The 12,777-nt window shown below is 44.4% G+C and overlaps 1 protein-coding gene across 1 annotated transcript; it reads left to right on the plus strand.

The window, feature by feature from the left end:
• The first annotated feature begins 1,126 nt into the window (after positions 1 to 1,126).
• LOC136519715 (uncharacterized) lies at positions 1,127 to 9,651 on the plus strand. The gene is made up of 13 exons (XM_066513086.1): positions 1,127 to 1,460; positions 2,351 to 3,524; positions 4,195 to 4,413; positions 4,501 to 4,727; positions 5,319 to 5,393; positions 5,755 to 5,826; positions 6,247 to 6,345; positions 6,436 to 6,507; positions 6,593 to 6,707; positions 7,018 to 7,086; positions 7,197 to 7,506; positions 7,963 to 8,080; positions 8,177 to 9,651. Exons 1-13 carry the CDS (start codon positions 1,338 to 1,340, stop codon positions 9,179 to 9,181), a joined length of 3,678 nt encoding a protein of 1,225 aa, XP_066369183.1. The 5' UTR covers positions 1,127 to 1,337; the 3' UTR covers positions 9,182 to 9,651.
• Positions 9,652 to 12,777: the final 3,126 nt, after the last annotated feature.

The raw sequence follows: 12,777 nt of genomic DNA on the forward strand, positions 1-12,777 counted from the left end.
TCGATCCACTAAAAGAAAAAACACCTCTTATGGACCTACACAATAAAATTCTAATAAAATATTAGTAACCTAGTAATACAAATGAAGAAAAAAAAACACACGGAAATAATTACTTACATTAAAACGATTTTATGTGTAGAAGCAACGAGCCATTGTGTTCGGATGTCTCGATTGAAACACGTCGCCCGGACGACCACAATTACAGTTAGGGACAGAGAGTTCAGGAGGGACGGGGGCATCTTTGCTAGACTCGTCGGGGTACAATTCTTTAGGACAACCCTGTTTTCGACACAACTGCTCTCGAAACATGTCTTGCATATAATAAAACGGTTCAAATTAAACATCAATCAAAACAACGCAAATTAATGTAAAATATAATCATTTACATTACAACTAAAATAATATAACCAACATTTATAGCAACAAAAATATACATGGTAAACATACTTCTAACTAAATAATTAATCTTAACTTTGACAAAATCAAACTAACATCTTTCTTCAAACCGTAGCCCATAGTTCCCAAACATAATTTTTTCTCCTAACCTTAACTCCTATTCATAATATTCCCATCCACCATTCAAACGAAAATAAAAAGTGCCTCATTATCTTGAACGAGGACGAGGAGGGAGGGAGACGACCGGGGAATGGAATGGAAGGGAGGGAGGCGACAACGGAGGGTCGGGTGGGTGGCGGGCGCGGCGGCCAGACGCGAGCAGGCGGGATTAGCCGCGGGGTTTTTATTCGGCTCTGCCGCGTCAAGATCGGTGGCGCGGCAGGCCCTGCCACGTCAACGGTCAGCTTTTTCGGTCATCGCCACGTCATCCCCTCGCCGCGCCACCATGTACATGGCAATAGGCGCGGCAAAAAATGTTAGTTTTGAAAAAAAAATGTTAGATTAAAATTAATTTGCAAAAAATGTTAAAATTAAAAAAAATTCCCTCCTGCCCACTACTACTACAGTTCTGTCAACTGGGGTACATTGTCCCACAACCACCCCGAAGATTAACCTTTTTACACTTAACTCTGCCGTTAAATCCTTCTCGGCATATCATCGTCATCATCACTGCTAACTAGTACGGGCAGTTTTATAGAAAGGCCCCTGAGCGAGAGGGGTTTCCAGCGAAGGCCAACACATTTCCGGACGGGACGGGCACAAGCACAAGGCAACAATCGGAGTCGGAGGCACCGCACGCCGCCCCACCCGCGCGCAGCACCAGCACCAGCACCAGCACACACTCCACCGCCGATCTCGCCGGCCGGTGGCCCTCGCCGCCGGCGATACCCACCACCCTCCCTAACCCCAGCCGCCCGCCCACGCCCTCCGCCCGGGGGGCGATGGAGGCGGCCTTCGACGCCTACTTCCGCGCCGCGGATCTGGACCGCGACGGCCGCATCAGCGGCCAGGAGGCCGTCGCCTTCTTCAAGGGCTCCGGCCTGCCCCAGCCTGTCCTCGCACAGGTGACCCTCAGATCTCCCCTCCCCTCCCCTCACCAGCGCCGCTCCTGCCCCGGCGATCTGCGCAGTCCAGCCACCCCGTGTGGTTCGAATCGCGGGGTGCCTGGTCGGTGCAGGCTAGTTGCTCGGCCGGAATTCCGAGCTCCCGTGGGCTACGGGAGCCGATATTTGGAGCCTGCGTTGCTCATTGTGGTTTATGGGGGTGGATGTCGCTGTGTTCTAGCCCTTCCTTTCACACCGCCCGAGTGGAATCAACTTTAGTTGCTTTTCAGTGCTTCGTGTTCTCATGCTTAGACGTCTGCTGCTACTCCTGCCTTGATCTAGCTGTGTAATTACGCACTCTAGCTCGCAATTTGCTTGTTCTGTTCCTGTATGTATACCATGGTTGACTAACCGACTCATTTAAGCTTGGAACATCGATTGGGGTTTCTACGATTGTGCTTGCTTGCTCATTAGCAAGTGTTGAGAACCGAGGTTTAGGCCCCAGATTGGGGCTTTCCATTTGTGTGGCATGAGCCTGAGATGGTCTTGGGATCCAATCTGAGCGGAAGTACAAGATTACTTTAGTGAATTGCTGTTCCAAAACTGTGGACCTTTTTTTTTTCTCATTTATATTAAATATTTAGCACATTTCGTGTGTTAGTTGGAGGAATGGCCACCAGCCCGTTCTTTGGACCTCAGCAGAACTGCACATTTCACTTCTGCTATCCAAATCAACTCTGCAATCAGTCACGATTTTTTTCTTTCTTTTTCTTTTTTTTTTTTTTTTTTGCAAAATGCAACCTATTGGAATGCTGTTATTACTATTAGTAATTCAAACACTATTGAACCGCACACTTCATTTCTATTTACTTCCACTCATGGCTTTGTATTTTTTCTCTTCTCTGGTTCAGATTTGGATGTATGCTGATAGAAATCGGTCTGGTTTTCTTGGGCGCGAAGACTTCTTCAATTCACTCAAACTCGTCACAGTAGCTCAGAGCGGCCGAGAATTGACACCTGATATTGTTAAATCAGCATTATTTGGACCAGCTGCTGCGAAAATCCCTGCTCCTCGGATAAATGTTTCTACACCTGCTCCTCAGACAAATAGCGTAGCTAGCCTCCCGAATGCCACTCAAGCACCACGCCCTGTTCAACAGAGTCCTGCACCAGGTCCTGTTCAACAGAATCCTGCCATAAGAGGTACACAAGGGCTTCCTGGTGCATCGCCAAATCCACAAGTCAGGCCGCCACAACCTCCAAATGCAAACACTGTGCCTCCTGCTCATGGTCAGGGAGTTGCATCAAGGCCACCCATGGGAAGTGGTCCTACTGGGATAAACCATACTAGTTCAACCACATCAAGTCTAGCTACCGATTGGTTCAGTGGTAAGAGAAGTGCAAGTCCGTTGGGTGCAACTTCACAAGCTCCAACCAGAGGTATTTCTCCGCAGGCCAACCTTAGCAGTGCGGGGATCTCAGCGCAGCATTCAACTCCTGTACCGGGCTACAATTCTCATACGCCAGGTGCTACAACACCTGTCAATGCAAATTTGACAAATTTGAACGTGATGTCTTCCCAACCATCAGTTAATGACTCCAAGACATTGGTGCCCTTGGGTAATGGATTGTCATCGAACTCAACTTTTGGTGCTGACCCTTTCTCTGCAACTTCACAACCGAAACAGGGTTCACCTTTGCCCCCCAATGTTCCAAATAATCTGCCGAGCTCTACACCTCCTGCCTCTGCTGGACATCATCACCCTCCTAAGCCAATACAGGCTGGTCCTGTGCAGGGTATATCCTCCCTTTCTTCTAATACTAGCCAGTTGCCACACAGTCAGCCAGCTCCGAGGCAACAACAATTTAATGCTACACCAAGTGCTCCAGGACCAGTGAGTTCAAATATTCCCAGTGGACAAATTCCTTCAAACCCAAGCCAATCTCAGGCCCCATGGCCGAAAATCACTCAAGTAGATGTCAGAAAATATATGATTGTATTTATCAAGGTAGATAGGGATCGTGATGGGAAAATCACTGGTGAAGAGGCAAGGAATCTATTTTTAAGTTGGAGGCTGCCAAGAGGTACATCACGTCTCTTTATATTTACTCTTCCTGTTTTAGATACCATAATTCATAGCCCTTGCGCGCTATATTTTTTGTCCTGTTGACTGTTGATGATTCTACAAATTACGTATCAGTAATGGAAGTATTGTTTAACCTGCAGACACATCAATACACTTGTGAAATAAGAATTGCTCGTTTTAGATGGCCGTTTATTGTTTGTAGTTTCCCCCATACCATTGTTCTTTTGCTGCGAAACATGTATTTTAGATGATTTATTAGATGTATCCTTAGTTTTTGTGGATGCCAAATTCATTCCGAACTGGTTGCATGTTACTACTTGTGTCAATACATGTATACATTGTTGCTCAGTTATTTTTCTCTTTCCTAGCATCACATTGAGTTCACATATTGTTCCTCATATTGTTGGGTCCATGTTTTATATTTGCTGGGAATTATATTTTTGGGAATCAAGTGTCTCGGAGCATTACCACAATGCTATGATATTCCTTATTTCAATTTACAACTTCTTGTCTTATCAATGGCAAAGTTGCCCTGAAGTGTTATGTATTACTATCTTGTTCCTCTACGTGAATTATTTCTGTTTCAAATTTCCTCTGAAATCGAGTTCCTATTCTTCTCATCTCTTGCTTCAAAAGTTCCTAAAAAAAATCTGCCTCTCCACCTACAGATATCTTAAGGAAGGTGTGGGATTTGTCCGACCAGGATAAGGACGGGATGCTATCTTTCAAGGAATTTTGTATTGCTGTGTACTTAATGGAGAGACACCGAGAGCATCGTCCTCTTCCTGACACAGTAACGGATGCTATTTGGGCTGAGGGCACCGCACTACCCTCTACTGGCCAGTTTGCCGAAAATCCTAGTGCCCCTGCTCCTCAAGCAAGTGCAGGTATTCATCCAAAAGAAATTTTTTTATTACTGACTTCTAAGGAAGTAACTTGTCAATGATGTTGTTTTTACTGAACACTTGTTGAAGGATACACAAGTAGAACAATGCAAGGACCACATCATGGGATGCTTCCCTCATCAATGAAGCCACCATCTCGAAGGCCTCTTCCTTTAGATGCTGATGATACTGTTAAGGCAGAGCAACAAAAGCCAAAGGTTCCTGTCTTGGAGGAACATCTAGTTGGCCAGCTGAGCAAGGAGGAACAAGATACACTGGATGCAAAGTTTAAGGAAGCTTCAGACGCTGATAAGAAAGTATATTCCTCTCTTGTATTGTTTCAACTTTCAAGAGCCTTAATGTCTTAAGATTCGTAGAGCAGACGGAAATAGTACATATATTGGGCATTTGATTACTGTCTTCACTTTGACCTTACTCCATTTTGCCCCAAACATGCAGCTTGAGATCAAAGTTTGGGCATATAGTTGTAAATGGTCCAAATATATTTGAAGCAATTTTGCTCAACTGGTCTAGTGTTGTTTCTATTCATAGTTGACAAAAAATATATGGCTAAACTAATACATAAGAAGCTATCATTTCTGTTGTACCAGTATGGTAGCAAATCTTTCAAAATGCTCATGTGTCACACGATTGTATTTCTTGAATTTCCCATTTGCATAAAATGTTTAAAAATGTGAAAACTAGAACACGATAGAATTCTTTAGTACACAAACTAATGTTCAGAACATTGTTTACATATTCGAATCCATATTTCAAATGTCAAATTGAAATGGTAGCGGTGTTTGATCTCTATAGATTGTGTTGATGAGCGGAACTCAAGGTTGTGAGCGACTTCATACAATTTTACTCATGTTATTATAACATGATATTCTGAATCTTCTATGAAGGTCCAAGAGTTGGAGAAGGAGATCCTTGATTCTAGAGAGAAGACCGAGTTTTATCGCACGAAGATGCAGGAGCTTGTAAGTATTCTCTGGCAATATGTACTATAAATGCAAACATGTATTTGATTCAGTCTTTACTGTGCTAGTTTCAGTTTCCTTTATAGCATTTCCATTCAACCTCTGCTGTCATGTTTCATTTGTTAACCAGCCCTAGCTGCCTAACCATTTTGTACTAACTTGACAAAAAAAAAAAAAAAACATTTGTGCCGATTTAGTTGGAGTCTACAGATGAAACCCAACGAGAGGCATATACAAAGATGATTTAACATATATATAAAGTGCTGGGCTATAGTGCATAGTTTAACATGAGCTAATGAGCGATATTTGTGTCCTAATTTAATGTATTCATGCCTGACTTATTTTCGTTATATTGTCCTAGATTCTCTACAAAAGTAGGTGCGAGAACAGGTTTAATGAAGTCTCAGAAAGTATGTCTGCTGATAAACGTGAGGTAATTTTCCTTCTGTAACCTTTGATTAGTTGAGCTCTCTGATTCTATTTCCTACCTTTTTTGGGTAATTATCGTTTGTAGAAGATCCTGGTGGTTTCTGAAGTGCTGGCAGAAGCAGAAAAGTTTGATGAAAATAATCTCTAGTATCTCATACCGTTTTTACTTCATTTGTATAAACTTCCTGTTGTTACATGCTCCTGGAATAAGTACAAGTCTTTAGATCTCATGAGACCATCTTTAGTGGAATCATATCATATATTACTTTAGTAGAAGCTAGAAGAAGACTTTTGGGCATTATAATTTGTGTTACAATTTGACGAATGTCCTATGAAGTCCCTTGTATGATGGCATGTAAGAGTGGCTACTCTTTGTTCTAATGCTGTTTTATATGAATCTCACAGCTATCAATTCTATATTCAGGTCCAATCCCTTTCTGCAAAATATGATGAGAGATGCAAGAAGGTTGGAGATGTGGCATCAAAGCTAACAATGGATGAGGCTACTTTCCGTGAGATCCAGGTATATTTGTGATTCTATTAGAATGCTGGCAACTTCATCCTCGAGATCTGGCTGTGAGCATATTATTATTATTATTTTGTATGTTTGCAGGAGAAGAAGTTGGAAATTTATAACGCCATAGTTAAGCTGCAAAAAGGGGATGAAAGTGATGAGAAGCTTCAGGTTTGTATTTTTTTGTTCATCCAATATCTTTCATTGCATCATGCTTTACATCTGTTGTCTGATCTCCTTTGCCCTCTGTTTATAGGAGCGGGCTAATAAGATACAGTCAGATCTTGAGGAGCTTGTGAAATCTTTGAATGAGCAATGCAAGAGATATGGGTTGAGAGCTAAGCCAACTACTTTAGTGGAGCTTCCTTTTGGTACTTGTTACTATCCTCTTTGTTTCTTCACTTTTATCCAACATTTGCTTGTTTAAATGGATACTGTACACTGATTCCCTGTCCGTCAGCTATGAGCTAATGAAATACTAAAATCAATCTTAAATTATGTTTACTTGCATCATGATATCTATGTTCATGAAAACAATCTTAACTAGCTCTTGCTAATTTTCTTTGTATCAGATAGTCCATGCACTGTTCATTGCAACATCTAATTTGTTTCAGGGCTTCATCTATCCCAATTCCCAGTTGCTTAATGAGATCCTGCTCTTTGCCTTTTTTTCGTTTTTAGGTTGGCAACCTGGAATTCAAGAGACAGCTTATGCATGGGATGAAGAATGGGATAGATTTGGAGATGAGGGTATGCTAACTTCAATCTTGATTGTACCACCATGTTCATTATTCAATGCGTGTTTATGTTGACCATTTGCATATTAAACTATATATGCTGCTCCGCTTGCATTTTTCCAGGATTCTCTATAATAAAAGAACTAACAGTTGAAGTGGAGCCTCCCATTGCACCAAAGAGTCAGCCTACTGAAGATGTTAAAGCATCTATAAATGGGGCATCAACAGAAAAAGAAGACAACAAGGGTGACAAATCTGCTGCTGCTGCGGAGCAGGCAGTGGAACCTGAAACAACACCATCGAATATCAAACCAGAGTCAGCAAAAAGCCCTCCAGTTAGTCCTGTCAAGAACAAAGAGGATGGTTCTGATGAACGTGATAAAAAGCAATCTGGAACAAATGACATCTCACCACGTGCCACTGAGAGTATCAGGTATAGATTCTGCTTTTCTTTTTATATGATAGATAGATACACGTGTCTTGCTAGAGAAAAAGAAACATTGTTTGTGAATAACATTTAGTTTCAATATAACCGTAACCTCTTGCAGCTAATCTTCTTTATCAATTCTTTTGGTGACAAAATATTACACGTCGAGGCATGACCTCGCATGTAGCTTAAACTCTATAGGCCATTGGCTTCTCCTATAAGCCAGGCTTCTGACAGCGCAATATATTGTTAGTCTCTATTGTATAGGAAAGTTGGTTCCTGAACGTTTTATGTGAAACATGCTTCTTGCATGCTGGAAATATAGCATAACTTTTTTTGTTGGAAGGGAAGCTTGAAGGACACCAATTGTGTCGAATTATTGACCCCTCTCAGTTTGACAGTATTTATTAGTATTTTGTTTTTATTAAGCTATCTTCCTAATTGCACTGGTGAATTTTGTAGCAACCGTGGAGCAATGGATTCCCCTACTCATGGAGATAAAACCCATGATGGACACTCATGGGGCCCATCTTTTGATCATGGCATGGATAATGACTCTCTATGGAACTTTGGTCATAAGGTTGGACTCTGTTCATTCTTTCTTGCGTCGTGTCATACTGTTATGTTGTATTCATACTCTACTATCTAGCACTTACCTCTGTGATTTGTTTCTCAGGATGGTGAGAATGGTGATTCAGATCTTTTCTTTGGGCCACAAGGTCTTCCCCCGATAAGAACCGGAGGTTCCTCATCTGGTAGTTCATTTGTCAAGGAACAGAAGCCGTTCTTTGATTCTGTTCCTGGTACTCCAATGGAGAAACCTTTCTTTGATTCCATCCCAGGCACGCCAGTTCAGAAATCCCTCTTTGATTCCATCCCAGGCACACCAGTTCAGAAATCCGTCTTTGATTACTCTGCCCCTAGCACGCCGATGCAGAACTCAAGCTTTGATTATTCTGTCCCAAGCACGCCGATGCAGAAGTCACTCTTTGATTCCATTCCTGGTACACCGGTTCAGAGATCAGTATTTGATTCTGTTCCGAGTACTCCAATGCAGAGATCTGTTTTTGATTCTGTTCCGAGCACGCCGACGCAGAAACCATTCTTCGACTCTTTTCCAAGCACTCCAATGCAGAGATCACTGTTTGATTCTGGGCCAAGCAGAGCAGAATCTCCTACTGCCGGCAGCATGTATGGCAAAGAGCAAAAGGGATTCTTTGATTCTTCAGTCCCGAGTACCCCAATGTACAACTCAAGCTACACGCCAAGGTATAGCGAAGCAGGAGAAGATTCATTCGACACCATGTCCCAATACAGCTCATTTGGCATGCACGAGAACAATTCCTTTGGACAGCGCGACAGCTTCTCGAGATTCGATTCCTTCACGAGCAATGCTGACAACAGTGGCAATGACACCTTTGCAAGGTTCGATTCTTTCCGCAGCACTTCAGATCTGGGTGGGGGCAACAGCTTCATGAGGTATGATTCCATGAACAGCAGCAGCGACCATGACAGAGGTGACCCGTTTGCGAGGTTTGATTCAATGAAGAGCAGTGACTACAACAGCCGGGGCTACTCATTTGATGATGAGGACCCCTTTGGAACTGGGCCGTTTAAATCGACAGAGACCACGAGCAGCAGCCCGACGAAACATGGGACGGACACATGGAGCGCGTTTTGACAGGATGCAGGTATTGTATTATAGAGGTCATGCGCTTGTGCACCTTCCTGCAGATATATACACACGTACAGGGGCAAGACAATTTTTTTTGGCATGGGCCTCTGCTCCTCCACACCTGGGGACGGGAATGGGAAGTGAAGGAAAGGGATGGGACAGGGCTTTGCTTGTGTGTTTGCTTTGTGTTTAATTTTGTACCTAGGCTGGGAACATGTGTTTGGTGGGATGCTGCTGCTGCTGCTTATAAACATTCTTTATACCTTGTATTGTACAAGTACATGTACAAGATGCGAGTCAACCCGTTGGGTTGAGAAACTCTCGAGTGTTTTTTCTTCCATGGCGTAGCGTTTTTCAGTTTCTCCAAAATTTTCTGAGCTCTGTACAGACAGACAATGTGGCTGAGAAGTCAGGATCTGGTTATGGGTTACTACTTACTGCAATCTATTGTGAGGCAATTAAGTCGGTTCAGCGAGAAGTTGTATGGTTGCATTATATATAAGAAAAAGGCAGCAAGTTGGAACATGTATAATGTGGTAATTGCAATCTACATCAACAGTTAGACATCGACCGCATCCTTCAGTTCTTCGCCGTGGCAAGAAACAGTAAAATCTTTCGGTTCTTGCATAAGTGCTGCTGTCTGCGATGTGGTGCGAGTGGAAGTGTGAAACTGTACTAGAGAGAGGACTTCGGGGGATCCATCGTTCACACAGGACTTTGAGTCCCCGTTTTGCATCTACTTTGTTTTTGTTCCATCATCAAGATGAAGCCGAGACGCTTTCATGCGTTGTCTGAAGAATCCGTCGTCGTCTTGTTTCTAGGCGATAAGCTCTGCACTACTGTAGCATGGCAGGTGCATTCACTGTCGCTGGTTTGGTCGCATGTGGCGTCGCGTGCAACTCACTAAGAGCTAGCCACGTTCACACCATTTTATTGTCAATTTATCTGCGCCGCGTGCTTAAAATTGCCCGTCATCCTTGTTCACACGAGGATGTGTGAATTATTTCTGGCGGTGAGATACAAGTTACAACTCCAAGCCGCCGATTAATAGGTAGAGCACCATTCATCTCAACGAGTTTGTTAGCAGCCTCTGGCTCTTCAAAATCAGTTTCAGCTCTGGCTCATCTGAAGAAGTGGTTTCTCAAAAAAAAAAAGCTATTGGTGTTCTGAAAAACGTTTGCCAAAGTGGTTTTTTTTCTAATTTTTTAATGTATAGAAGATATTAACGACCTGTTTGGAACACGGGAAATTTTTCGGTGTTTTTCTATGAGATTAAATTGATTTCTATGAAATTTCTACACGATTCCTGTGAAATTCCTGCGTTCCAAACAAACCCTAAATGTCCATAGTGCCCCTAATTATTTGACTTGTTGTATAATAACAATTCTTACATAGTAATCGGCAATCTTGCACCAATTAAATCGTATACTATTGGTCATGATTAAAGTAAACCATATTTTAATATTTTCTTAAGGAAGAATTTTTTTTAGACTTCTTAAGGAAATGGAGGTACTGTAGATTAGATTACAAAACGTTTTGAGCCCAAGGCCCACGGCCTGCAGCGCTCCCTCTCTTGCTCCTAGTCTCCTCTCCCTTCCGTCGAGGCAGCCACCGCTAAACCTTTCTGTGCGCAGGCCGCCGCCGCCGCCCCATGGTGCGCTCGCATCGGCGCTGACACTGCTGCTCGCCGTCTCCCACGCCACCGCTCTCCCGCGCTGCCGCTTGCTCGCGCTGCGCCGTTGCCCGAACCTCCGCCCGCATGCTTCGCTCCAATGGTGAGGCGTCGCCTCCGCGAGGAGAGAAGGGCACCATCGTCTTTGCTTCCGCGTGCGTCAGGTGGAGCCGCGAGATGCTACGATTCGTGGCTCCGTCTTCTTAGTGCAAAAGGGCTCCGGCTGCTCGGACAGCTCCGCCGGTGAAGCCGTTTTCTGCGGTTGTGTTTGATATGCCTTCTTCAGGAGCTGGAGCTGGAGCCGGAGCCACTCCACAGTGCCAGGCAAGCAAGGTGGTCACTACCTCCTCTCGGTCCCTTAAATAATGTACAGTAGTAGTTTCTGTACAGTTACAGTTTGCGAAAACATAACTGTGACTTTTCTGACTCACTACTCTTCTGGTCCACATTCATTCAATTTCTTGGTGATTGAGCTGAGCTGGCAGATTCAATGCGCTGTCGCAAGCTCGATTGGTCCACATTCATTCATGTCGGTCTTTTGAACTGGGGTAACTAGCACATGCGATGGTCTCTGATTTATAACGTTGTGTTCAGGTGCAGATGCTGTTATTACACAGCTCGCCGGAGCATTATTAGCCATCTCCATCGATCGTATCTCGCCACAAACACAAACACAAACACAACAAGAGGAGCAAGTGAGGCTACTGAGCTAGCTAGCGAGCAACGCAACAATGGCGGAGTTCTCTCTTGGGTTGACCAAGACGGCGGTGGAGGGGACGTTGAGCTTGGTCAAGTCGGCAGTGGAGGACGAGAAGAAGCTCAGCGAGAAGGTACAGAACGACCTGGTGTTTATCTCCGGCGAGTTCGAGATGATGCAGTCCTTCCTCCGCGTCTCCAACAGCAACAAGAATGACGACCAGGTGGTGCTGACCTGGGTGAGGCAGCTCCGCAACCTGCCCTTCGACTTCGAGGACTGTGTCGAGAACGTCGTCCACCTTGACCTTGACAAGTCCTTGCACTGGGGGTGGCTGCGGCGTTTGTGGCAAATGGTAAACTGCCGCGCGCCACCGCTGCCCCTGGATGCCGCGGTGGCCGAGATAAAGCAGCTCAAGGACAGGGTCGAGTATGTAAGCCAGAGAAGTACACGCTACAACGACAATAAGCAGAAGCCTGCAGTCACTGCTGTCATGCCGCCGTTGGAAGAGCAGCCGCCGGATGCCACCACACCTATCCATCCTCAGCGTCGGCGTTCCACATCCTAGGTGATGCGTGGAAGGATACTGGCAAGTGGCGCGGGAACACGTGCAACCTCCAAGAGCTGATCACCAGTGTAGATGATGGCCCTCAAGTTATCTCAGTATGGGGAAGTACAGTAGGTGACGATCTTAGCACTGCATCCATCCTTACCGAGGCCTATTGGGACCCAAAAATCTGTGAAAAATTCAAAAGCCGCGCCTGGGTGAAGTTGATGCATCCCTTCAATCAGGATGAGTTTGTCAAGAGCTTGCTGGCTCAATTCTATGCGAGCTCCTCTCACCAAGCAAATGCTGGTGTAGATTTCTGGACAAGGATGAAACCAGAGGTCACGGAAGAAGACAAACTACCTAAACTCATGCAGAAAATGAGTGAGCAAAGGTATTTCGTTGTCTTGGAAAATGTAGTGGCGGTGGCACGGTGGAATGTGATCAGAATGTACCTGCCGGACAGTAAGAACGGTAGCCGGATAGTCATGTCGACGCCACAGTTAGGGATTGCCCTTCTGTGCGCAGGGGAGCCATACCAAGTATCGGAGCTCACAAAGTTCCATGGTAATAACCAATTCCTTTGTGCCTTCTTCAAAAACAATGTAAGCCACAAATTCAATTCTGTCCTTCCGTCCCATTATATATCCTTAATTACAGAGTCTGCTGCATCAACGGCATAACATAAT

Source organism: Miscanthus floridulus, chromosome 18, assembly GCF_019320115.1.
Source record: "Miscanthus floridulus cultivar M001 chromosome 18, ASM1932011v1, whole genome shotgun sequence".
NCBI classification, from domain to species: Eukaryota; Viridiplantae; Streptophyta; class Magnoliopsida; order Poales; family Poaceae; genus Miscanthus; species Miscanthus floridulus.

Bases quoted from the DNA above. Each gene is read 5' to 3' on its own strand.
- LOC136519715 (XM_066513086.1), top strand. From the start codon at position 1,338: ATGGAGGCGGCCTTCGACGCCTACTTCCGCGCCGCGGATCTGGACCGC. The intron at 4,728-5,318 runs GTATATTCCTCT...TCTTCTATGAAG, and splicing joins CTTCAGACGCTGATAAGAAA to GTCCAAGAGTTGGAGAAGGA. The intron at 6,346-6,435 runs GTATATTTGTGA...GTATGTTTGCAG, and splicing joins CTACTTTCCGTGAGATCCAG to GAGAAGAAGTTGGAAATTTA.